Here is a 27,183-nt window from a genome sequence, read left to right on the forward strand (position 1 = left end):
TTGCTTTAAGAGATTAATAAAACTTGAAATAAATAATGAGACGGAATAAAAAATTGTGCGCGTTTTTCTTTCATTTTTTCCTGTGAAATGCTACGAGATGCGGGGCTAATGTGCCAGCGTTTCGTATGCGCTCGTGTCCCCGTGATCAGCACATCGAGCAGACAGCCGTGGAAGCGAATGAAATGCTCCTACGCGTTCCCGCACTCATTGTGCTCATCTATTCTACCACGTCTAAGCCAGCGTTTCGAAACCATCCAGCAGAAACAGGCAGAAGACCACAAAATAATGCTGGTCAACAGAGCAACGCCACTCGTATGCTCGGGGGTTGGGCTTGTTTGGGCATGCCGTGCGCACGTGGCCTGTTGGTCGGATGCCTGAGAGAGTGGGAAAGAGATTTGGCTTGCGAAGGCTATGCGGAGGAGCGGCAAGGGTTTCGAGCTCACATCCTCTCATCATCGTTTCGCACCGCTTCAAAAAAACCTGTTTTCTCCACTCGTGATGAACCGATTCGAAAAATTTTTGTGCCATGTTCCTCATCAGACACCCAACAACTTCCACTGTCTAACTAAAATTCCATACGGGGCCTGGTGAGTGGCCCCTTAAAGAACAGAGCTCATAAATGATGTACGAAATTTGGTAGCCCACCTTTGACAGCTGCGAATGCAAGACAAAGCCAGTTCTGCAAGTTCATGAGCATCTTGCAATATTCGCTCCGGATCCTAAAAACCAATATTGTGCATTAGTTATCATTCAAGACGTATAATGTTCAACGCACATTGTGTTCAATATTATATCTAAGGGATGATGGGTACCTCCAGGTCGGAGTTCTCGAAGATCTGCACACAAGGCGCAAGATCTTCTTTTGCAGTCTCCGAGAGGAATTCTCCCAGCAGGCGGCGGCGACTTCCGGGAGAAGCCCGCTCGCACCGATTTAAAAACGGCAGCAACCAATCCCGGAAGCACAGGACGTACTTCTTGTCTGAACTCTGTCAACGATACAAACAGAGCCACAAAGACAGATTCTTGAGAAAGGTGAAAAAAAGCATCTGCTACCTTGCTTTGAATTCTGGCAGCTAAGGTAATGCTAAAAATACTCTTACACAGCTGTTTTATACTTGCTTTTCAAAACAACACACCTACGTGTTCTGTGAAAGGTGATGAAAACATATGAAGAAAAAAAAACATCAGCTTTATGGCATATTCAGTATAGGTAGCAATACAGCACTCTGATCCACATTAAAGTAATTGGAAGCCCATGTCTGATAGAGAAATTCTGCACTTTGGTAAGAAATAAAAAAATCCTGAGACTCTGAACCAGAACAAGCAATAAACAGCTGTCACAAAACTGAAATAGTACTTCTGCAAAACAAAACACTTTGGGAACTTGTGCTCTCGTACTGCTCTGTGTACAAGCACACGCCGAAAATGAAATGTGATCATAACGCCGGCAAACTGAAGTTGCAATGATTACATTTAGCATCAGCATAGTTGATCGACTAACCAGCAAGACTTTAGCTACCTGCCTGCAGTGATGCACTTGTCTAATTGTCGATAGAAATTTACTTGCCATGCTCATCAGAATCCTGATTTTTTCGCCGTCCGACATTTGTTCCAGCTGAGTAAGTGTCAATGGCTGGCTGATGCGGCACTCATACACGAGTGTTTCCAGCGTAAGAAGGTCACCATAGAGCTTGCCTAGACCCTGTAAGAAAAGTAATCATTATGGTGACATCAAAACAACAGGAAAGACATGACAAAACTTTGCAAAGACATAGTTTGTGAGAATTGTGTCACAGTAGTACAATAAATAAGGTTTGGGAATAGACATGTGCAAATATTTGAGCACATCAAATATTAGAACAAATATTACACTATTAAAACTCATTTATATGTAAATTTAAGTTATTCTAAATTTCAATGTATTTGAAACTAACAATACTAATAAAGAGGGTTACAATGTGGTTACATAAACCACATGTAATCCTCTGTTAAAGTGATTTCACTGTAGTGGAAGGATACTACATCGCGAACAAACCATCCCGGGTAAATCTGCACTGCCCCAATGCGACACTTCAAGGTTAAATGAGCTTATTACTCCCCCCCCACATTCATCATTTTTGAAGTTTAAAAGCTCGTTATACCAGTTTATATGCCCTGAGAATTGTAAATTTTAAAAGATAACATATTTTACAGATTATCACTTGAATTCTATCAAAAGTTGAATCCTACTAATATTCAAAGATGCTTCTACTTCCCTTTGATCCAAAATATATTAGCACATGATTTGTTTCAGTTTCAAAAATATTGTGCAGAGGTTAGTTGGGTCACGACAAATATGATAATTTTTTTTATGTGCTATATACTATTTGAATTTAATACAAATTATTCAACTAAATAACCTTTCATTTCAAGCCTAAAATTTACTATTTGCAAATGCTTTCATGGCGTATAGTTTAAGTAACACTTATTGTGGCATTGCATTTCTTTGCTCGCAGCATCTTATGTAAAGAGACATTTTCAGATGGGTATATGACACTGTTACGAATTTGTAGCACATAGTTATATTGCACCTGTACCAGCTACACAGATAAGCCATTATTTCATTACGCTTTGATAAATAAGAAGAAAGTATGCAAGCGTCAACATGCATCCATAACATACCACTTCTAATGGAAAACTCGGCGTCACTTCGTTCAATGGCTCACACAATAAAGTAGTACTGCTAGCAAATGACTGAGACGAGAGCACACCTCGACATTGTTCAAGCATCCGATCTTGACCAGCTCCAAGGCATTGTCCACCAGAGAAGTCATCTCTTCAATCTCGTGAGCTCGCTGCGAATACCACTGTGTCAGCATCTCACAAGTTGGCTCCTCGGTCCTGAGTCAAAAACAAAGGACATGTGTTGCTTATGCTAAACACGAGCAGTAGTGACAGATGCAGTACATATATTGACACCCCCCCCCCCCCCCGTGGTCACACTCTCCTCAATGTGACAGCTATTTCGATAAGACCGTCCAACATGACACCAACAAGCTAGGCACATCTGGTGCTAACTGCCGTGTTGCTCAACATTTACTGACAAGTGTTGCAATTTTTATCCTTCCAGTTTGTAAAGAGAGGCTTGCTCAAGGAGCCTACCCTATAAAGCGATGGGAAAGGACCGTGAAATTCTCCACTGCTGTTGCACACTAAGACACTACGGCCTGGTTTGTTGACTCTGGTTCGGCACTCGAGGCAAGTCGTGAATAAACACAGGTTTATTAAGCACAGTGCGACAATCACGGCTTGCGCGCCGACTGGACAACTCCGCAAGACCAACTGAATGGACGCTTGCCGGCAGACGTTACGGCTATCACACAAAGGGCAGCCGAGCACACGGATGAGAAGCCACCTGCTAAAGCAGCGTGTCTACCTGTCATGCAGGCTTGTGAGCATCTACCGCAGTGCACGAGCACCGGGCAGAAACAAGCTAAAGGAAGGGGGGGCAGACACGGGCAGCCAATAAGGATAGGCAAAGCACTGTGACGTGCACTAGCGTGACGCAAGAGAAAGGCATTGTCTGGGCATCTTCAGACACGTGTCTCTGTGCAGGGAAGACCAACGCATGGCTTTCACCAGGTGAAATGCCTGGCAGTGAAGCCAAGGTGGTCATGCCGTCGATCAACGGCAGTTTTCGACGCACGAGGAGCACGGGGCCAGCAATCGCGCTAGCTGAGGAATGAGGCGCGAAAGGAGAGAGTGGGCTCGATTCCTACAAGCATTTTATGATTCGGAATATTGATTAGCAAGTGCAAGTCATTCTGTCTTCAGCTATCTGAATAAAAAAAAGCCAGGTGATCTTGAAGAGGCATACTCTGCGCTTTATAATTAATTTATAAGTAACCACGCATGTTGCATAAGAGGACTCACAGTAGGTGAAAGTGCTGGCACTGATTAAATCTCTATGCCTTCTACATTATGAAAACATCCAAATGTGGCACATCTATATGTAATGAGGTCAGGAACAACATTGCATTGAATTGCAGGAACCAAAGGATGACATCAAATTATCGAGCTTTTGGTATTACTAAGGATCAAATAAATCAGACACTGGAGCAAAGATCAATTTGGTTACATGTGGGCTTACTGTAATGTGGTAGTAGTACTAAATGAGAGTGATGTATACTGAGTGCTGGAGGGAATGAAGTGATGAAGTGTGAAAAACTCACCACCACTTTTGCAGTAAAGGGTTGTCATCGTAGAAATCTTTGTCATATGCATTCCACACAGCCACCATTGGTGCCCTAAAATGACAAATATGAACACGAATAATAATAAATGAGGTACCATATATTAAAAAATGCTCCATGAGCTTCTTTCTTACTCTTGAATCATTTCTTCACACCAATCTTTCTCCCTGAGGTCTTGTGTATCCCATGAGATCACTTCACGTGTGCCTTGTTCTGTTATCCTGAAGAATGGAATGAAAGGGCGTCATGGTTGGTGACCGCCTATGCATGCAATTCGTGGCAAATATGTTTCTGCCCAAATTAAACACATGAAATATTATTTTTCTTAAGACGCCTTAGCTAGTAATGTTTACTAGTTTCTGTGATATGAAAGTGAACAATCAACAAAGTTGGACGTTTAACACTAAAGTCTTTTAGGAACTCTCTCTCTCTTCTGACCAAAGAGGCAGTTTTGCGAGCAGTGCTTAAGGTCTTATGTTGTCCCCAAATAATCATAAATTGCGAAAAGTAAAAGCAATACAAGCAACTCTAACTGGCCTTGGCATCCTGATATACAGTAGACTCGTGATAATTCAAACTCTGATAATCCATACTTTCAGTTAATTCAAACAAAATTAAATTTTTTGGCTGGCCCCCTGTTCTTTATATGCATTTAAAAGCCTCTTAATTCAAACTCCATCACTCCATTAATTCATACCTTTTGTGGATCCATACCAGAAAATATCTGTCGCTTTCCCACTACTATTTAAAAATTTGGGTGCTTATATGTAAAGGTCCTAGCAGTCTAAAATAGGTAAAGGTCCTAACAGTCTAAAAATAAAAAATAAGGGTCTCACCCCTTCAAGGAAAAGGGCTTTACTAGTAAACAAATGCTTGAAACGAAGCACACTTGTGGTAAACCATGATGCTCTTCACCTGGTATATAGAGAGGTTTGTGCTGAAGGCACATAGAGCAAAGAAGCAGTTGGCAATCAACAACTTCTTTTAAGAGGTCGGATCAGCAGTAAATGGCCAATAAACTTATAGACCTTGCACTTCCACTTTTTGTTCGTTACGTGCAGTTAGGTTTCAAAAGGCTTAAAAATTTTTAAATTTGATGAAATCAATGCCTAATCATAATGTTTGGTGCCACCTTACCCACACTCATATATCTGAGAACTTCTGATAATTCAAACTTCTTGATAATTCAAACAAAATTCAGGGGTCCCTTCAAGTTTGAATTAATAAGAGTCGACTGTACTGATAAATATATTATAAGCAAAAAATAAGACAGGCAACCCTACCTGGCCTTGGGAAGGCAAGTGGAATAATGAGATGGAGGCAGGGTCTCTGGGAAGTTGCTCATAACAGTGAGCCAGTGCGGCAGAGTGGCCACACCAGCGTAGGTGAACAACGTTGACACGGCCGGGGCATTGCCTTCTTGTGCGAATGAGAGAGCCGCTTCGAGCGGTGGCTGGCATCGAAAGCTTTCGAAGAACTCAGCATCAAACTTCTCAGGAGAAAGCGTCAATTCCTCATAGATCTGTTGCAAAGAGACATGTGGTATATTTTAAACAATCAAAAAAAGGCAACTGACACAAGCCATGTTCATATATATGGCAGTTATGAATTCCCATCCAATATAGATTGGCTTGTAATGCTTTATCTTAAATTTAATGCCACAACTAATAGCTGTTACGAACTTATAGGTGTTCTCAGGTGTGTGATGTATCCTAAAAGGGAACATGCTACAAGTGAAACCTTGTGGCAAAGTTTTCAATGTTCAAGCTTTTTCTAAGAGTACAAAATTGGCTCTGAGAAAACTAGACAGCAGTACAGAAACAGAAATGGTGGTCTTATGCTATGGCATAGTGGAGTATTGTGTCTGCAGCTTCCCACGTGTCTAGATGGGTTTTTATTAGGCTTGTGCGAATATTCAAAGCATGTGCAAATACTCGAGTGCTTCAAATATTTGAATGAATATTACTGTATTCAAATTTGCATTGATTCGAATTTAAACTGTTCAAAATTTAAAGCATTTGAAACAAACAATTAGGTGTTTATTAATCTGCTTGTACCCCCAGTAAAAGTGGTTTCACTGCAGTAAAGGAGTGCTAAACCGTTTCGACCGTGCCACGGCCAAAACGTAAATTGATAAATAAACTGCTTGCTTTCCCGTACGTGTACCAGATTTTTTTCTTATACGCACCAAACCCACTGAACTTTCTCACTGAATATGTGTGTGTGTGTGCATGTGTGTGTGTTGTGCAGGTTAGTTCGGTAATGACAAATATGGCCATTTTTCCTTTTTTTTTTAAATATTCAATTTGAAATTATAAAACCAATATCACTATTTGCTCCGAACCTAAAGTTCACTATTTGCATAAGCCCAGTTTTTATAAGACCTGGCATTCAAATACCTATTTGCCATGTATTATTTTATAAGCCATGCTGGATGAACAGCACTTTAGTTGTTTTTTTTCTGTAGCAAGAAACGATAGCATGAATGATGGCATCAGTTTCTGCTCAGCCCCTTGTACACATGTGCCTATGAAAGTTTTTGAAATGCAGAAACTGAAAATTTTTTCAGTTTAGACATTTGTTTAAACAATGCATTTCACAGCTGCTTTCTGTTTGTTAATATTTCAGTCCCGGCTGATTATAGTATATGTTCTATTAATTCACCTTTGTTTCATGATGTAACAGACATACCTCATACATGGCCAGCCTGTCTAGGTACAGAAGAAGCTTCAAGCGGCACTCGCAGAGCCACCGTTGATCTAAAGACAAGCTGCGGGTAAAAAAAAGAGGAACAGCATTGGTCAAAAAGCTGGGAGGTTGTGAAAGATTGTGTATGTACCCCACTGAGAAAAAGTTTATGGACTGAAAATTTCTCAATGAACAGCCCCTAAACCATCCAGAAGTTAAAGTCAAGTTGCAATGTTGCAGTAGTGCATGAGTCTACAACGAACACAGAGCCACAAGAACTTTGCAAAATAGCGTCGTAATAGCAGAGTTACACATGTCTGAAGATTAAAAGGTGGCCCTTGCTCCTTTCACTCTTTTCTTCGCTACGCTCAGTTTGTTGGCTCTTCTCTACAGCTCGGAGAGAGCGGGAAGCAGGTGCGCTTGCTAGCATATAAACAAGCAATAACAGAAAAGCCCAGAGAAAACCACGAGATTATTGTTTTAACTTTGTGGCCTGCCTGTGGCACAGCACTGCCATGTAGCCGTGTATAACATTCTAAACATTATGTGTCTGATTACTTAAGATGTTAAAGAAATATTGGAGGCGGTTCAGGGTACCTCTACGTAAATTTCCTCCCCTTATTGTACACCTAAATTTACTACAAGAAAGTTTTGCACTAAAAAAGACAGTTTTTTTTTTTTTGCAACTGCCTGTCTTTGACTGATGATAAGCCTGCTAATCTGCTTGATGAAAATTTCAGTGCCATACGTAAGGACCAGGACAACAAAGTTCCAATAGTATTCACTTGTGAAAGTCCACTTTTGTGAGCCACTCTTTCCGCCACTGCTGCGTGGCTGCTTTCTGCTTCTCTAAAAGTTGTATTTCGGAGAGGTCCTTGTCCTCGTACTCATTGTTATAGACAGGTGGCTTGCTCAGAACGAACCTGCAACAGAAAAAACAACAGTAGGAAAGACTTGGAAAAATAAATCAATAGGCTTGAGCAGAGAGTGAGTTTTAGGTTTGAAGCGAATAGTAGTCAGGTCAAATAATATCGAATCTAATGCGAATGATGTATATTACATATTATAAAAAAAAAAACGAGAATATTTTTCGCAACCCAGCTAACCTGCACAATATTTTAATAAAATTGATAAAAGGCATGTGCAAATGTCATTCTTTCTTGTTCAAATGAAGTGGAAACAACTTCGAGTAGTAGCAGGGCTTGACATTCCATAGAATGCAAGTGACAACCACTAAAATATGTGTTCCTTTAAAATTTGTAATGCTTAGATAATGTAAACTGGTGTAACAAGCATTTAAATTTATAACAAGAACGAATTGATGGGAGTATAACGTCTATTTCGTCTTGAAGAAAAGCTTCGCGACAGTGCGTTTTTTACCCCATCAAGTTGTATTCTTGATACGACACTCCTCTACCACAGTGAAACCACCTTTACAAGAGAGTTGCATGCGGATTAATATACATCTAGTTATTCATTTATTTCAAATACTTCTAAATTCCCAATAATTCAGATTAATATCGAAGCAAATTCGAATACTAAAATATTTGGTCAAGTATTTGAAGTGCTCAAATATTCACGTAAGCCTGGAAATCACTGCACCTAATGAGATATCATATGGTTGTGTTCTAGTAACAGCACGACAACTGCAGGAAGAGGCAAAAATGACAAGAAAGAGCGCTGTTACTAGAACACAACCAATCAGCTTGTTTGGGCTTGCTGCACGACTTAGGCAAGATAACCTGATGATTTGCTATTACCACAGCCATGCACCAGTCTAACCTATCACGCAGTATTTTGTGAGTGCAGAAATTTCCTCTCCCAATAACTTTATTAATTTCATGCAATTACCTCAGTTTTCTTCCTCTGGACGCTATCTTGTTAGTTGAGAACTGTTAACTTAAGGGAATATTATTTTCTGAGTGAATGGGTGCTGCTCAAAATGCCTGAAAAAACTTTCAATTAGGCACACACTTATTGAAACATTGATATCACTAATTGTCGTTCGAGTTGGAAAGTCTCGTACCAAATTGTAGAGATGGCAGCTATCCCAGTTATCTAATAAAGCAATAAAATAAAAAGTTGAGACACAAGATCTTCATGTCAGACCCTTAAACTCAATTCCAAGCTTCTGCAGTTGAGGAACTTGGGCTCTAATTCATGACTGCAGAAAGCTTGCGTGCATGTGAAGCACAGCTAAGATTTAATGTTTCCCCAGGCAGTGATTTATGAGTGATAGCTTAAGAACAAATTTGATTAATGCTATAATAAAATATATTCATAAATTTTTATGGCATTGCTTCTTTTGTTATGAAAGTATTTAATTGTAACCGCACAGTGCAGGAAATGCCGTCGTCAAAACCATAAATGACACCAAGCAAACTTAGTTGTTGTCATTGTCACATAACAGCAACATCACATCATGAGATGAGCATCGCCTTTATCACCGAGAACAATGACCATCACTAAAGTAAAACAAAACAGAACAACAGTTAGGTGTCAGTTTCCACATGCTGGTCTGAGATTATAAAGACAATTAAGCAAGCAGAGAGTGCTGATTCTATGCATACTTTCCACTGTTTCTGTTCTGCCCACATGCAACCAGGGCCTCCACATCCGTGCCTTGGAGCCCGAACTCGAGCAGTTGGCGAGCCGCCTCCAGGTTTTCGGGAACCCTCTCCATGCACTCGTGAATCACCCAGGTGCACTTCTTGATCTTGCTCTGTCAATGCGAAAGCCAAAGGGACAACAGAAATCAACAGCAAGGTGATCCAGCAAAATAATCTTTAGGTGAGCTAGGTGGTTCACAAACATAGTGGAAGGTCAGTATAAAATTTGGGACGGTGAAACACACTAGACACAGATGCTCTGTGCTGCGTGTTTCACTGTCCTGTATTTTGCACTGTTCTGCAATAAAGGCCCGGCAGAGCAGAGAGTTGGAGGTGGGCAATACCACAGCAGTGACCAGGTACTGGGCAAATTTTTATTGGGGGAGAGAAAAGCATACGCAATAGTCAAACAAAGAGAGGTGGTATAGCAGTAGTATAATAAGAGAGGTTGACAATTAAACGGTATCTCTGGCCTGTCTATGTGCACTGAAGTTTGGGAGAGACTGCAAACGCCCCATGACAGGTAACACTTGAACTACAGGCCTGGGCTTTCTACTTGAATGTTGCTATTAAATGTAATCTTGTTTTCAGCAAGTTTAAGTAAATCAATTAGCTGCGTACTTGTACTAATACATGCGCAGATAAATGCAGTTAGTGCAAGTTCACCATATGAAAAAAAAAGACAAAAGAATTCCCATCAATATTGAAATGGTTTGAAAACTTTGAGTCCGTACAAAATAAAAAAAAAAAACGTCTTGAATTTTTTAAACCATCTCAGTATTGCTTGATGTTCCTTGCATGCGTGTGTGTGTGTTTTTTTTTTCAATTTATGCGCTTCCTACTAGATAAATTATTTCCAAATCGTCAATTTCATCATGCACAATATTCATTTACACGAGAACGCCATCTGCGAACATGATGCTGCATCGTTGAAGTAGCTGTTTATTAGCAAAGTAAGCTTGCATCAGGAACTAGATATTTGTGTTTCCAATAAGAAACAGTCACCACAGCCTCTCATAATCATATGGTGGTTTTGGGACGTTAAACCCCACATATCAATCAACCACAGCCTAGGAAACAGTACTAAATTAGGAGGATGTTAAAAGTGTGATACAAACTGGTAAGTAACACTATTATGGGGCAATGCAAGAAAAATCGCAGCACAGTACAATATAGTACTCCTATATATAAGAAGCAATTCTAGCTCTATGCAACCAACTAAACAATCAATGCACAAGTTAAGTATTCACACCATTTGGTGTCACACATATGCACTATGCACTGCCTTATTGTGTGTGTTTCATAAAAAAAGGAAAACAAAACGTGTTGCAGATTGACTAATAACTGTGCTAGGAAGTGAAAGCTTATGTCACGCAGAAGTTGGAAATAGTGGAGCAGTTGTAAAATATAAAGCAATACAGAGCAGAACAAGACAGCAGTCAGATTTGCTTTCCAGCAAACTCTTTTTGAGAGTCTGTAATGTATTGCTTTCTAACTGGAGATAATCACATATAACGTTTGAGTAAGCGTACCAAGTAATCCTGGATAGCTGCAACAGATGCGGATGACCTGCGCCACTGGCGCTGGTAGACGAGGTCGCTGTCCAATCCATAGGTTCGAGCCAAATCCAATGCTTCACCGTACTCTTCCGCATCTATCTACAAGCAGATTCAAGAAATCATTTATGTTTTCTGCAGAATTAAAAGCAAACCATGACTTGCAGTTAGAACGGCACTCTTGGGTTTGCTTAGCAACAATAACAAAAACAATTCACTCAGGGCTACACAATATACCCATATGCACTTGAACATCAGCATGCACAGGAATCCCTTCAAAAGGGGAAAGAGGGGCATAGGTTCGTCACAGCCTCATCTCCCTATTACGTCAACATATAGGGCTGACTAGGCACCCTGCCCCCCACCCTCCGTGTGCAAGCCCCCTCCCTATTATGTCAATCCACGTGGTTGACTTTGTGCCCTTTTCGTAAAAAACAGTTTGGGTATTGCTAGAATCTTGGTCAGCTCAACTGGCAGAGTGACCGCCCCGGAATGGCGTTAGTAACGGGTTTGATCCTGGAACCACGACAAATTTTTGGCAACCAAGAGGCTTTTCTTTCGGAGAAATCTATACGAATTTCCTTGTGTCTTTGTGCTACAGGAGTGGCTGTCTATTTTCCTTTCCATAACCCTTCTTCCACTTTGCGGGTCTCCGCAGAACTCATTTGCATCAATGTATGAGACTGGCTTTGTGCCAGCCCCCCACCCCTTATGCCCTTTCCCTATTATGCCAATGTATGAAGCAAGCTTTGTACCCTCCTCTTGCCCCCCCCCCCCCCCCTTACGCATGCCTGTGCACTCAAACCAGAAGTTTCTTTCAGGGGTGCTGTGTGGTGAAAGGAAACAGAAAGCAATATTATGGAACTGTTTTAATTGTAGTGGCTTGTACTTCAAGCAATATAACAGTTTGTAGAAATGTATAAATATAAGACAGAAAAAGGGGGAGGTGGAAGTATCAAGAAATTAAAAAAGCAGCCTTTGTGGAACAGAAAATACACATTTTTAAGTTGATCATCACAAGGTTGACAGTACCACAAAGTCTTGTGTGCACGAGCAAACACACACACACACGCACAAAAACACACACACAGGATGTCCCAGCTAACTTGGACCAAGATTAACACGAAGAAAAAAAAAAAACATTCGTACTACAAAAGCTTAATTTGTTGCATATTAGTGGTAGTCATGTGTACGTACAACCTGTATTTATTTCATGGCTAAGTGCTAACTAAATAACTTTAATTAGCCAACCTGCTTGAATCGTTCAAATATTTACTTCATGTTGAACCTCGCCTGAAACAACCTAAGAATGAAGCATTTATTTTTTACTAAAATCTGCCTGGCTGTTTTTTCCTAGAAAAAAACAAAAGCACATGAAATGTGCGAAATATGAAATAGGTGCGCTTGTGGGCCGCTACTCCAGCACTTCCAAGCATTTAGGTGACACATGGTTGTGTTTGTATGTAGCCGTGTAGCCGTGTACGCATGTAGCCGTGTATCAACTAAAAAAAATTTTGCAAGCGCTCAAATAGTGGCATGCGAGCACGTTTTCTGTTTCATATTTCACGTGCTTCACACACTTTTGTTTAACCTCAGAAAATACAACTAGGCAGATTTCAGTGAAAAATGAAAGCTTCTTTCTGGGGTTACGTGAGGTAAGATATCATCATCATCATCAGCCTGACTACGTCCACTGCAGGACAAAGGCCTCTCCCATGTTCCGCCAGTTAACCCGGTCCTGTGCTTGCTGCTGCCAATTTATACCCGCAAACTTCTTAATCTCATCTGCCCACCTAACCTTCTGTCTTCCCCTAACCCGCTTCCCTTCTCTGGGAATGCAGTTAGTTACCCTTAATGACCAGCGGTTATCCTGTCTACGCGCTACATGCCCGGCCCATGTCCATTTCCTCTTCTTTATTTCAACTATGATATCCTTAACCCCGGTTTGTCCCCTAATCCACTCTGCTCTCTTCTTGTCTCTTAAGGTTACACCTACCATTTTTCTTTCCCTTGCTCGCTGTGTCGTCCTCAATTTAAGCTGAACCCTCTTTGTAAGTCTCCAGGTTTCTGCTCCGTAGCTAAGTACTGGCAAGATACAGCTGTTATATACCTTCTTCTTGAGGGATAGTGGCAATCTACCTGTCATAATTTGAGAGTGCTTGCCGAATGTGCTCCACCCCATTCTTATTCTTCTAGTTATTTCAATCTCGTGGTTAGGCTCTGCGGTTATTACCTGCCTTAAGTAGACATAGTCTTTTACAACTTCAAGTACACTATTACCTATCTCGAAGCGCTGCTCCTTTCCGAGGTTGTTGTACATTACTTTCGTTTTCTGCAGATTAATTTTAAGACCAACCTTTCTGCTCCCCTTGTCTAACTCCGTAATCATGAGTTGCAATCTGTCCCCTGAGTTACGCAGCAATGAGATATACAGCAAATATTTTATCGATTCGAGCAAAAATAATAAAATTGACTAATTAGCGTTATTTAATTAGCAATTTGTCCTGAAAAAAAAAACAGGTTGTATATACACATTACTACCCCTAATGTATAACACGCAGGATCATCCTATAGCACACATTTTTGAAAAAAACCTTGGTCCTAGATAGCTGGGACACCCTGTTGCGTGTGTGCATGCATCTCTCTCTCTCTCTCTCTCTCTCTCTCTCTCTCTCTCTCTCTCTCTCTCTCTATATATATATATATATATATATATATATATATATATATATATATATATATATATATATATATATATTGCTGTAATGAAGGTCAAGGAGAAGTTGTATTTACTCCATTAAAGCATTCCCTTCTTCAAAATGGGTGGATATCCTGCATTCTGAATTACAAGTAATTTGTCACATATATATATATTTAACAGTAAACATTTACTTGTTAGGATGACACTTCAAGTGCAAGGGTTTCTAAGTAAGATTGACCAATTATGGTTACATGCTATTATTACATCCATTTCTTTATTATAACATAACAAATTATGCAGTCGAACCCGGGTATATCCAACTCGCCAAAAAACGTTTATTAGTTCGATATATGGCATAATTCGATGTAGGCCCGGTATAGGTTTTGACACAAGGGCAAACTAGAAGAAAGGTATTTTATTAATATGGTGGCTTACTTGCATGCCCTACCGTGGAGCAAAATAGTCCCGGATTTTTTTCTGTGTCAACGACTTCGCTGCCTGCGACAGCACGCACGCCTACACGTTGCCCAACGAGTCGGAGCAGATGAGGCGGCAACCTTCCACATTCAAGCAATAGCGCCGGACCAACACAAATGAACTAATCACTTCGGAGGATGTAGGCAATAGGCCATCGTCGATTTCCATATTGCTGTCGCTTTGGCTCATGGTCTGCACGACGTCTGCAATGTAATCCTCATCCTGTAATTGGCCCATGATGGGGGCATCATCGTCCGCACTGACGAACTCGTCAATCCGTCGATAGCACCCGGGAACTCAGCCAGCTCGTTCCAAACTTCAGCGGAAACACCTGCGGTGTCTTCAGTGCTGTCAGAATTTGGGGTGTCATCACCAGGCATGCGGAAGCCGGCATGCCTAAAGCAGTACTGGATCGTCTCCTTCTTGACATCTGCCCACGATCTACTCAACATAGAAATAGCTTCGAGCAAGTCGATCTTAAACTCCCTGCCGACACAAAGGTTCTGCAGCAGCCTCTCCACCAGGTGCTTCCGATAGCCGGCTTTGATTACGCGTATAACGCCTTGATTCAGTGATTGTAATACAGACGTAGTGTTCGGGGGCAAAAAACGCAGCTCGATGTTGCTGAAGGTCGTACTGAAGCGGTGCGATGAGGAATTGTCCATGAGCAGGCACACCTTGCGATCCATGAGCAGGCACACCTTGCGATTTTCGCCTACCAAATCATCATTACACGATGATAGCCTTCTGCTGAAAAGCTCCCCGGTCATCCACACTTTTGAGTTTGCTCGGTAGGTAACTGGAAGCGACAGCGCATTTCAAAAACACCGCGGTGCCGTGCTTTTCCCGATAACCAGAGGTCGAAGCTTTTTCGATCCGTCTATATTAGCTGCCAACAGCACGGACACACGAGCTTTGTTTGCCTTGCCGCCGCTTGTCTTGTCACCACGACATGCAAGTGTCTTGTTTGGCAAAATTTGCCAAAATAGAGCGGTTTCATCCGCATCGAAGATATCTTGGGTTCTATATCTTGCTGCGATATCTCGCCAGTTTTCCTCCAGCCATTTTTCTACGCTGTCCAGGTCCGCCGCTCTGCTTTTACCTGTAACAGCTTTGCCAACGATGTCATGCCGTTCTTTGAACCGGTGAAGTCAGCCTGAACCGCCTTGGGAATCATTCCTGCCAAACAGAAAAACAAGGTTCTTGGCTTTCTGCTCGATCATAGGGCCGGACATCGGGATGTTTCTCGACCAAACATCCACAAACCACTTGTAAACGGCCGCTTCAACATCTTCGCACACAGAAGCACGCACACGTCGGGCGCCACGGGCACCTGGCCTTTTGTCCGACTTGGCCCTGATGTCTGCCTTGTTCTTCAGGATAGTACTGAAGGTGCTCCTTAGAATTTTGTACGCGGTGGTGACGTCGGACTTCTTTTCAACGTGCTCAACCCGATTGACGATTTCGAGTTTTGCGGCGAACGGCAAATTTTGCCTCTTTGCGCAAGCCATGATGACAGCGCGCCAATACAGTTCACAGAGCACCAACAGGCAACACCACAGACCACGCTGAATCGGCAGCAGCAGGCACACAAGCATAAAGAAAGAAAAAATGACGCTCACTTCTACCGCCTCCGTGCCTCGGAGAAAGCACGACTGCCTCTGATTGGCTGTAAGCCCTGCGAGTGGGCCAGGATCATTTCTTGGAAAGGGGCGTTGGCCCGCCCACAACTGGGTCTAACCAACTTTTTCTAGGGTGGCGCCGGCAGTTTTTCCCGCCACCGCGAGGGAAAGCCAACTTGCTGGGGCACTGTTGAGGCACATGGAGTTCGATATATCAGTTGTCGTTGCTATTTTCGTTCGATAAAACAGTAACTTTTGCTATATATTCTCAATGTAAACTTACCGTGTTTAGGAATTGTTCGATATACGGGATAATTTGATATAAACGGGTTTGATATAGTCGGGCTCGACTGTAACAGTATTTCACTTTCCATGTATGTGAAGTTGTACAATTGAACTACAAGCAACTAGGAAATTGCTGCTATCTACCTTGGCTGCGAAGAGTTCTTCTGGTGTTGTCGACTTCACGCACAGCAGTCGATAAAGCTTAGTGATGATTCTAAACAAAAAGAAAAAAAAGGGAGGGAATTACATACATAAACAAAGCCGTCAAAGAGGTTATGTGATTGGCACTGGCACATAAACCATTTTCTTCTTCTGAATAAAAACAGGAATACCCCAAGCAAAGGGCTTAATTTTTATGCTATGGGTAAATAAAAAATAAGTTATATAAACTATTTACAATCAAGCCTTGATATAATAAACTCAGATCTAACAAAATATTGGTTAAAAATGAAGTAAATGAAAAATGGTCTTGCAATAGATATAGCACTAAAATAAACCTTTGCAACAAATTTTTGGATATAACGCACTTATTTTCGTGTAAGATGCAACTTCGTTACAATGAGGTTTGAGTGTATTGTGTGGACTGTATGGATTAGTGTGCTTAAAAAGTGCATAATGAATTCCTTTGTCAAAAATAACAACCTACAGTTGTTTTAAAAGACACATGCTAGTCAACATCATGTTAGACAAGGAATGAGAGTAAATACCCCCTTTCATAAAGCCAAGAAACAAATGATCCCAGAAAAGCCAAGTGAAAACGAGCTCCCCATTCTTGAATGGGAAGCAGTTTTTAGACATAAAATGTTATGTTATTTAAGCTAGGATAACAAAAACTTCAATGATGATGCGTGTTATTGTGCTGATATCAAACATGAACACAGTTTTCATGTAGACTATACCATTAATTTTAAAATAAACTAATAAAGAAAGCATCATTTCATCTTAAGGTCATTAAACAGACTGCATAGATCTTGTTGAAACAAATGTCATTGAATTCTACACATGCCAAGGAGTGCAATGAGTGCACCAGTTGATGGTTCTAGCTTTTGCAGAACAATAGTTTTAAGGCTTAGAACTTCTCTCTCAAATATTGAGAAAGAGAACTTCATTTCATTCTTAATAAAAATTTATTACCACTTCCCAAAGTGACATATGTGGAGGTGGTGATGGTGGTAGTGGAGGTGGTAGTAATAGCAGTAGTAGTAGTAGTAGTAGTAGTAGTAGCAGTAGTGATTGAGGAGTGCAAGAATAAAAACCAACAATAAAAGTTGAGCGTTGCCTCCACTTACATGGGCTTTTTTCTTGGCGGTGCAAAGCGTTCGCTGTCGGTGACGTAGTAGAGGGCATGTCGGAACACACTACTGGCTTTACCAGACAGCGACGGGGGCAAGGTCTCCTCATCACTGCTCTCGCCAGCATCGATGGTGTCAACGGGAGTTCTGATTCCAGCAAAAAGCCACTCGCACTGCAGTGCAACAGAGAGGCACATTATCTTGCACCAGGCAGTGCCACTGCAATCATTTGACTTACCTGAATAATTTTCATGTTTACTTCACTGTGTAAGTTTGAAAATTTTAGGTCCGCACAACAAAACATGCCCAGTTTTGCAGAGAGTGCTGAATACTGATAAATGTCTAGCTTGGGTCACCAAATGTAACAGCATAATGTTAAGTGATTCACTTTCATTTACACCCCCCTTAAAGGTGTAAGTAGCTAAAATGCTTTCTTTGTACTGCCCTTTGAATATTTCTACCATCCTGCGGTTGTTAAGGGGGTCATGAGGCCCTTCTCCAAGTACTCATCGAATGAGCTTAGACACAAAAGATTGCTCAAAGATGGTCATGCATATGTGGTACAACTTTTAGTTATGCTATGTTTAATGCATAAAAAAACATTGCAAAGCTTTCCAATTGCTCTAAAGAAGTTCCTACTATTAGATATGCAAAAAATATGTCACAGTCAATTTTCTAGTTCGCATTCACATGTAGCCAGAGCTGTACTAGCAAGCTAGGCCACATGTCAAGAAGGGAAACTTGTAGGGCATCCTGCCACATGCACATCACATGGGCACACGAAGATAAGTACAACGCCTGAGTGCCTCTGGCTGTCATTATGAGGCCAATCATGCAGCACTCGTTGTATCTAAGTAAAATGCTTTATTAAGGCTGCGCAAGTGAAGTGTCTTGAAGCAAGCACGACAGATGGTCTTGCAGAAGAGTTCTGCGCAACTTCGCAAGGTGGCGGAAGGGTTAAAAAGGGGAAAGAAGACAACCGCCCATTTGTGGCACAGAGCCACAAGGAAATCCGAACGAATTTTTCAGGGAGAAAAGCCTTTTAGTTGCCAAAAAACCCTGGACCAAGACAAATTTTTCGGCAACTAGAAGGCTTTTTCTTTCTGGGAAATCCGTTCCGATTTCCTTGTGGCTTCGTGCTAGAAATGGGTGGTTGTCATGTTTTCCTTTCTTGACAGATGGTCTACGACAGCTTTATGATTACAATGTACATTCTAAATGTCCTGTTCAAGGATACTGAAGCACTGAAGGACAAGTGCCAGAAGAGTAACAGAAACTAGGTCACACTGAACATAACAGAGAAATCGCTTGCCTTAGGCTAGTCATCCCAAAAACTTGAGCTGGCACGCTATTGCGGCAAATATCTGGTAAATTCCGATCAACTATAGCAGTTGCAGTATTATAGACTAGCCATCAGCTGTACAGTCAGTATAGTTTCACGATACAGGATACGAATACAAAATGAATAACTGTCACTTTCTACCTGATAAAACCAACAGACAATGAAGCCAAGCGAAGTGTACAAAACACTACTTTTATGTTTTAACTGTAGCACAGTAATTATATTATGTAAATGGAAAGAATTAGGGGGGACAAAGAATCAGCCTGCCGCAAGTGAGGGCTGAACCTGCAACATTCAGATAATCTTTCCAATGCTCTACTAAGTGAACTATAGTGGTGGTAATTTTCCACATTCACTTTACTGGTTGTTTGAGTTTTGTGTAGTCGTGGAAGTGTTAGCCAGCGCTGCTCGCAACCATGACAGTGCCTGCGGAAGACAGTTTTGTAGCGAGCTAGCATCAAGTAGCACAACGGTGGTAGATTCAGCGCCTACCAGCAGCAAGTTTATTTTTTATCGAGTTTAATTCCTTTCCGCAAATGTCATTATTACAGTAGTACATTTAAAACATGCAGTTATTGTCCTGGGAGTACACATTTCTTGGCTTCATTCTCTATTGGTTTCATTAGGCTGTGTCTGACAAAAGAAATAAGCCCTCAATAAGTTACCTCTTTCTCGCTCATAACCCACCACCAGGGTTGCCAGATTTGGCTACTTTACACCAGATTGGCTACTTTCAAGAGGCCACTGCGACAAAAAAGTCACGTAGGCTACTTGGCTACTTTTTGGCTAGTGTTCTGGCACTGTCATCAGCAGCTAATATACGCTAAAACCAAGCACAACTATGAAAAATACAGCTATAAAAAAGAATTAAATGTTCATTCACACTGCCGGCTGCGATTACACTCTCTCGGTAATCGCATTTTTTTACTCAGTATACCGGAATCAATTGCGTGCGCTTAAAACGTGTGCCGACCGCCATGGTTTTCACATTATTAACGGAACTCATAAAGGATAAGCCGCACTGTTACGTAGCTGGTGGGAGGCTTATTCAGGCTTTTTAGTCGCTATCCGCCTCGCGCGCTAATGCTCTCAGCTGCATCGGTGGCGCCATACTAGGAGAACGTTGAGGAAAAATGAATGAGCATGGCTCATAAAAGCCTGGTGCAAAGCGCACGCATCAAGCTGTTTTTACAGTCATTTTTCACTCTGGGTTAATATTTTCTTTGCCGACGCTACTGCAGACTGACTCTAGCTGCAGACTCATCATATGTTAAAGAGGTTGAATACGATAAACGCTTTGTACATACTATTTGGTTGCCCTGAGCGCCCCCTACTGAGGAGCAAGTACGCCGCCTTCATTAAGTTGAAGATGTGAGTGCCGACATCATAGCAATGGAACACAAACCTACCAGGATGCATAAGGTGCTAATCCTCTGCAAGACATTGCATAACTTCTTGCTATCGGAGCGAGTGTTTTCTGTTGTGCATCTACAAAAAGTGACTTAAGGAATCGAATGTCGCAAGAACTTCTAGTGATCATCAGGATCAAATTTGGACTGAAAGCCGTTACAAGTTCTACATTAACTGTATTAATTAAATATGGCACCACATTTACTGCGAAATACGAAGTACTTTTCTCACTCTACAATAACGGTGCCGCAGGGCATGCTGGCAAAAGTGAACCTGATTATGTACATTTGACTGTCAGCACAGTGTTAACTGCCGATTTTTTAGTCTTAATGTCTCCTCCAGGAACTTGCCTGATATTTTTTTTACTCTATTTTGATGTGTTAAACAATGCTGCGATGCATGTTTTTGTATTTTTAAGCATGGGAATGTGGTGACAATTCAACTAAACTCAAGTCATGTTTGGCTAAATTTCTGGTTCTAAAATAAAATAAGGGCTATCAATTGGCTACTGTTCTCGCTGAATTGGTTAATTTCTTCTTCTCTTTGAATATATGCCAACCCTGCCCACCACAGTAACATGAGGTAACAAGTCTGTGCTAGATGTGCATTATTTACTAGTGAAATTGCACCAACCTCAAGAGTAAGAAATCCACGATCAAAGAGTCCAGACACTTGTGGTGAGAACTCGAACCACTCTGGGCTTTCGCCCAAAAGGTTTCGTCGAGACAGGAGGGAGACTACCTTGACTGCGCCCGAGTGATGAGCCAAGATCAGGCACTGTAAAAATATTCCGAGGGCTACAAGGTCAGTCATAGTGGTGACACCCAGTTTCATTTAGATCGCGCTGTTTCTTGTCGTCTGCATTGAAACATAGTACATGAGTAATTTACATTCCGCTCCTTATTTGGATGTTGGTCTCAACAAGAACCATATCCCCAATCTCGCACTTGTCTGTCGAGAGGGTGCGCTGCAAAAGCATTAGGAAAAAGGAAAATCTTCATTCCATCCAACATATACAAAATCAAGCCATATGCATCATAACTTACAGTTCTTCACGTTCAGGTGCCTTTAGCCTGCTTAATGAGCACAAAGTTTTGTCTGTTAAAAAGTTATTTCAATACAGCATAAGCATAATGTTTTGTATATTATTTAATTCCCAGCTCTCCTTTCAATATATTGAATGCAACTCCCTCAAGAATGCTAACCCCATCAGGTTTGCTTGTAATCGTAATTACTTGCTATCACCCATTTGCACTAACTACAGTAAGGGATCATCTAAATTCTCTACCATTCATCTTTGGAATAGCTTGCTGACTGAACTTAAATCTTTGCTCTCCATTATTCCTTTTCAAAACATCAATAAAATCTTTTTTTTTTACTTTCGATTGCGCACCTTAGTAATGATATGTAATTTTTTCCTCTTGTCTTCATTTATTTTATGTGTTTATTTCTGTTTCCAATGTTCATTTTTTTCGTTCATCTTCACTTCGTTTGTGCAAATTTTCTACTTTGTGTTCCGTATTACTTCTGTGTGTCCTGTTTGACTTTGCATTGCATTGCTTTTTATATTATATTTTGCATTGTGCCTTTCGTTTTATTGTATTTCATTTTTGTTTCAATTGTTCTATCATGTTGCTGCCCTAACTATTTTTCCATGCTCAAGATAACGAAAAATCTAATGAGTACAGTAAAACTATGATGAAATTTAATGACTGTGAATCTGACAATTATGGGACATGACAAGTAAGTTTTTCATGGCTGCAATGGATGATAATTTCATAATTCGATGTAAAACATGTTACATTGAAAAGAACTAAAAGAGACATGCGGTGCGACCATTATATGTTGAAGTTCCTTAAGTCAAACTGACACATACCGTATTTACTCGCACAATCGGCGCACTCGCATAATAGGCGCACCCCTAGTTTGGTCGCGGAAAATTCTATTTTTTTTAATTCTGCGCATAATAGGCGCACTCGCATAATAGGCGCACTCGCATAACAGGCGCACCCCTAGTTTGGTCGCGGAAAATTCTATTTTTTTTAATTCCGCGCATAATAGGCGCACCCCGAACTTGGCCGTGATCAGAAACGATTCTACCCCCCAGCGGTACAGTTGGAACGCGGTCCCCGTACCCTGAAGAAAAAAAGAAGGCAAATCGACGAGCAAATAAAAAAAATTCGAAGTGCAACGACCTAACCAACGTGTTTTTCGAAATAAAACTTGAAAAAAAAAAAAGCGCCCATGAGCGAAAAAAAAAAACGGCTGTTCCATCAATTACTGATACCCCCCAAATCGCCGCGCTTTTTGGAGGTCACGTGTACAACGCCGGGGGCTCGATCGCCATCACCACCATCAGAGAAAAAGAAAGAAACGCCATTTTGCAAGCGGTGTGCGTATGTTGTGGTCGTGTATTGAACTTTGGTTCCACCATGGGGAAGTACGCGAGCTACACGGCTGGGTTTAAACAGAAGGCAGTGCAGTACGCGCTGGAGCACGGCAACCGGGCTGCAAGCAGGCATTTCGGCTTTGGAGAAACCAGTATTCGGTACTGGAGGGACCAAGAAGAAAAACTTAAGGCGACGAAAAAGACACGACGGGCTTTCCGCGGTGCCAAGACCGGCAGGTAACCGAACGTCGAAGAGCAACTGGTCCGGCATATACGGGAGCTACGACAAGACGGCTGTGCTGTGTCGTTGGATATTGTGCAAACTGAGGCGCGCAGAATAGCCCGAGCGCAGGGCATCGAAGCAAAAGAGTTCAAAGCCAGCTCCGGATGGACAACTCGTTTCATGCAGCGCCATGGCCTCGCACTGCGAAGGCGGACCACCTTGTGCCAGCGCTTGCCCGCAGCATATAAGGACAAAGTGGTGGACTTCCACAGTTTTGTTGTGAATTAATTGGTAAACGATAAAGTCGCCTTTTACTTGACAAGTGTGCAGATTTAAAGCGCGAGAACCGAGTTGAAAAAATTTTCGAAAATTTTACCCCGCGAAATTGGCGCACCCCTAACTTCGAGCCGGATTTTCTGAAAAAAAAAAGTGCGCCTATTATGCGAGTAAATACGGTAATTTCATCTCTACAGCTGATGCCAGCGCAGTCATGTGTATGTGCATTCTGGTTGCAAAAATGAGGAGTCCACAGCAAGCTCAAACAAAATTGGCAGCTTTCGGACAAGTATTTCAATCATATGAAGTGCTAAACAGTGGACATGAAGGAGGCATTTATTAGACCATTAGATAAGATAAAACAATTAATTAATGATTCGAATTACTGAGTTTCACATTTAAAGTACACTTGGACCTCTAATAACGAAGCCAGATATAATAAAATAGCAGTTATAATGGAGTACTAAATAAAGAATAGTGTTAGGAATATAGGAATATAAATAGACAGTGTTAGGAATATAACTTCATAACCAATTTTCGGATATAACAAATTTATTTTGCAGGATGCAATTTTGTTATAATGAGGTTTGAGTGTAATACAGTAACCATGAGAAAAACTATACTGAAATCATTTGCATTAACTCTGATTGTCCAGGGTTATCATGGTCCAAATCTTCAATGTACTAGCTTACTTTTGCTTCATTTATATTACAATGCCATGTCCCCTCGCTCCACTGAGGCCAGACATTGAGCCTGCGTACTTATAAGTGTGGCAGCTTGGGCTATTTGGTATGACATGACGATAATTATAGCGCGAGAACAAAACGACGACACAGAAACAAGAAGGACACGAAGGACACGAGCGCTCGTGTTCTTCGTGTCCTTCTTGTTTTTGTGTCGTCGTTTTGTTCTTGCACTATAACTACCGTCACGCGTACTTATGTCTCAGTAGTGCAATGCAACACATGCAGTGCCCATATACCAGATAAATGAAAAAAAAATTCACTTACATCATCTGACCACCAGTTCATGTCACTAATGGTGAGGTGTGCAGACTCCGGACGAAGAGAAAGGTAGCGGCGTTTGTTCAGCTTGTGCGCTTGAGGGTTTAGATGGTCAAACTTGGGCTGCATGTAGGAATGGGGCTTCAGCTGTAATTATTTATCTCATTACACAGTTACTTTAATGTGTAAAGAGCTTTTGCATGATGAAAATATGTTCATAGCTTCGTTCAAACTGAGCTGCTTATTTTGATATGCTCTATTTGTACATGGGTGCCACAGTTGCACTTAACACAATAAGTTGGTGGTCTTTCTGTCTACTTCTCGCTATACTTATACACCCAGTAGTACACTGCTGATTTTAAACCAGCACCACATAGCAGCGATTCATTGCATATTGATAGACGAAGCTTGGTGAAATGATCTTGTGCTTACCTGCTGGCTATTATATTGTCCTTCTGTACGATAGTGGCTCACTTTTTACAGGCATCAAATAGTATTAAAGAAAATGGGCCAAACAAGGAATTGAAAAACTAAAAAGCGCACTATATGCTCAATGAGAGCAGTCACTCTGTTCATTTACTCAACACACGAGGCAATACACCGGAATGCATTTCGTACCATGTCTTCCAGCCTCCAGAGGCTTAACCTTGTAAGAGAAGGAACAGTCCAAACAGAAAGTGCTCCTGAGGTGTGAGCAGCGGCCACTTTAGTTCCAGATGGGGAGATGCTTAGCTGGTAAACAATATCCTGCAATGTATCACATTAGAGTAAATAATCACTAATATTTATTAAAATGGTGCTACTCTTCAAAGTTATTGGTCTCTGGTTGACTTCATTTTTGTACACGTGATGCATTACTTCAATTTCATCCTCAAGACACCATTTTATTTATATTACCATGAGTAAGTCGAGAAGATTACAGTGTGAAGCACTGATTGCGTGCAAGTCTTGCTTGCATTGCTGCTTGGCTTCAAGGAAGGCTGCCCAGCCATGGAGTGAACGACTTCAGCGCTGCGCGACTTTATGGCCGAGAAGTGCATGGTGATGAAGTCGTCATGCGCTTCCACAGGCAACGATATAGAGGACAACAATGGCTGTACTCGCCATTACAGACATTACCATGTACATTCTGCCTGATTCTACCACATACATTCTAACTGATTATTTCTGGGGCTATGGTTTGAACCTATTATTGTTTGAAATATTTTATATTGCCGCGAGCATAATATCGTATAGTATTATGTCGTATCATTAATGGCAGGTTGTATGTGCCACTGTAGAAAGAATACGAGAACAAGCTTGTGACAAACACTATGTTGTTCTGCCAATAATTCGACCAGCCTGATATTCTTGTGTATTGCTAGCTAGAGGTTTCTATGTGCTATAATAATACAATGTGACAATATGTAGTAAGATTAGGTTTGTGAAACAGTGAGGTTTAAGTTTGAAATGAAAAGTGATTTGGTTCGAATAATTTTTGATCAAATTTGAAAAATGTACATCACACACTACGAAGAAAAATGACTTTGTCTGTCCCGACCCAACTAACAAGCACAATACATTTTTTTTTTAAATTGAAACAAGACATGTGCAAATGTTATTCTTCTTGGTTCAAAGAAAGAGGAAGCACCTTTGGATAGCTGAAAGATTTGACTTTCAGTAGAATGCAAGAGATAGCTTAAAAATTTACAATACTTAGAGCATATAGTTCGTATAACATGCTTTTAAACTTAAAAACGAAGGAATCAGTGTGAGGGTAATATGTTAAAGAGGGGACTTTGCAGCAGTGCGATTTTTTCCTGAAAAGCTGTAATCGCAGTACAGCATCCCTACACTGCAGTGAAACCACTTTTACAAAGAGATTTCATGCGGATAAATATCCACTTATTGGTTTATTCGAATACTTTATTAATAATTTAAATTCAAACCAAAGCAAATTGGAATCCATTAGTATTTGTTTGAATATTCAAAGCGATTGAATATTTGCAAAAGCCTAATTATGATTCCCGGACGGTTAAGCGCAGCTATGAGTGTGGGCTATACATGATGAAATATGGTGCCCTGCACTGTGATGCTACCAAGCAGCATAGATCATTATGCTTTCCTGGTGGCATGTTCCAGGTGCTCCAAAGTGTGTGTTGCAACTGAACGGAAATAACTGGTGACAGTTGGTTTCATATTAAAAACAAGCAATAGTGCAAGAGCAGTCTTGCAGACTCTGCAGTGATGGGCTTTGCATACATTCACTCTTGATGTTGGCCACTAACAACAGTGATATCAACAGCACTGAGAGCAATTGGGTTCATTCATGTATATCTTCTAGAACTTCTGAAACAAACTCAAGTGTGCATCAAACAACATATTTGCATGCAAATATTACATCACACAGAAAAGGAAGTGTATAAGATGTTATACACTAGTGCTTGCAGATAGAAAGAGGCAAAAGCAGTATGATAACGACTTATGCAATATAAAACACTGTCTCGCATCTAAGTGACAACAGCTAGTTCAGACCAATAGCGTACATGCCAAACCACATGAGGTCACATAGATGACCACTTACCTCTGTCTGCTTGTAGTAAAAGCTCATCCTCGTCAAGAACCGCCTTGGATTCATGCGCTACAATAAAAGCAAGTGTGGGAATGTTGTGCGTGAAAGGAAATACACTTTATGACAGAGAAATGAAGTGACATTTAGGGTTGCACGTATCAAAACCAAAACCAGGCTGCCATAGTGCAGGCAATGCCAAACTATTATAACCACCTATAGGTCCTTCATGTGAACTTAAACCAAAACACATAAGCACTATTGTATTCTGCATCTGCTGAGTTGGGGCTTAAACTTATGGGATCACATCAAGCCATACAACACAGCACCACTGGGCTGCGAAGGTGGGTTTGACACAGGATAAAGATGCTTCATGGATGAAAAAACTTGCTTATTTTACACAGATTCTTCTCATCATAGACAGACAGGACATTAAAAGTCGGTTGAAAATTTTTATTGCTAAACTTAAAAAACCACCCACCTGCATAGGCTCATTTGAAGTACAGCTAAAAATCAATAAAAGGCAGAA

The 27,183-nt window shown here is 41.0% G+C and overlaps 1 protein-coding gene across 2 annotated transcripts in view; it reads right to left on the reverse strand.

The window, feature by feature from the left end:
* Positions 1 to 27,183, reverse strand: part of LOC119188260 (NBAS subunit of NRZ tethering complex) — a 79,237-nt gene that overhangs the window by 46,353 nt on the left and 5,701 nt on the right. For both annotated transcript variants that reach the window (XM_037436216.2, XM_075895755.1), the window contains exons 10-26: positions 26,670 to 26,726; positions 24,725 to 24,853; positions 24,113 to 24,229; positions 20,848 to 20,991; positions 17,460 to 17,635; positions 16,315 to 16,384; positions 11,062 to 11,187; positions 9,491 to 9,642; positions 7,706 to 7,843; positions 6,924 to 7,002; positions 5,516 to 5,754; positions 4,367 to 4,453; positions 4,212 to 4,286; positions 2,751 to 2,880; positions 1,568 to 1,702; positions 813 to 986; positions 646 to 719 (exon numbers count right to left, since the gene is read on the reverse strand). In XM_037436216.2, the coding sequence (XP_037292113.2) occupies positions 646 to 719; positions 813 to 986; positions 1,568 to 1,702; positions 2,751 to 2,880; positions 4,212 to 4,286; positions 4,367 to 4,453; positions 5,516 to 5,754; positions 6,924 to 7,002; positions 7,706 to 7,843; positions 9,491 to 9,642; positions 11,062 to 11,187; positions 16,315 to 16,384; positions 17,460 to 17,635; positions 20,848 to 20,991; positions 24,113 to 24,229; positions 24,725 to 24,853; positions 26,670 to 26,726 (2,102 nt within the window). The remainder of the gene's footprint in view (positions 1 to 645; positions 720 to 812; positions 987 to 1,567; positions 1,703 to 2,750; positions 2,881 to 4,211; positions 4,287 to 4,366; positions 4,454 to 5,515; positions 5,755 to 6,923; positions 7,003 to 7,705; positions 7,844 to 9,490; positions 9,643 to 11,061; positions 11,188 to 16,314; positions 16,385 to 17,459; positions 17,636 to 20,847; positions 20,992 to 24,112; positions 24,230 to 24,724; positions 24,854 to 26,669; positions 26,727 to 27,183) is intronic.

Source organism: Rhipicephalus microplus, chromosome 1 (genome assembly GCF_043290135.1).
Source record: "Rhipicephalus microplus isolate Deutch F79 chromosome 1, USDA_Rmic, whole genome shotgun sequence".
Classification (NCBI taxonomy): domain Eukaryota; kingdom Metazoa; phylum Arthropoda; class Arachnida; order Ixodida; family Ixodidae; genus Rhipicephalus; species Rhipicephalus microplus.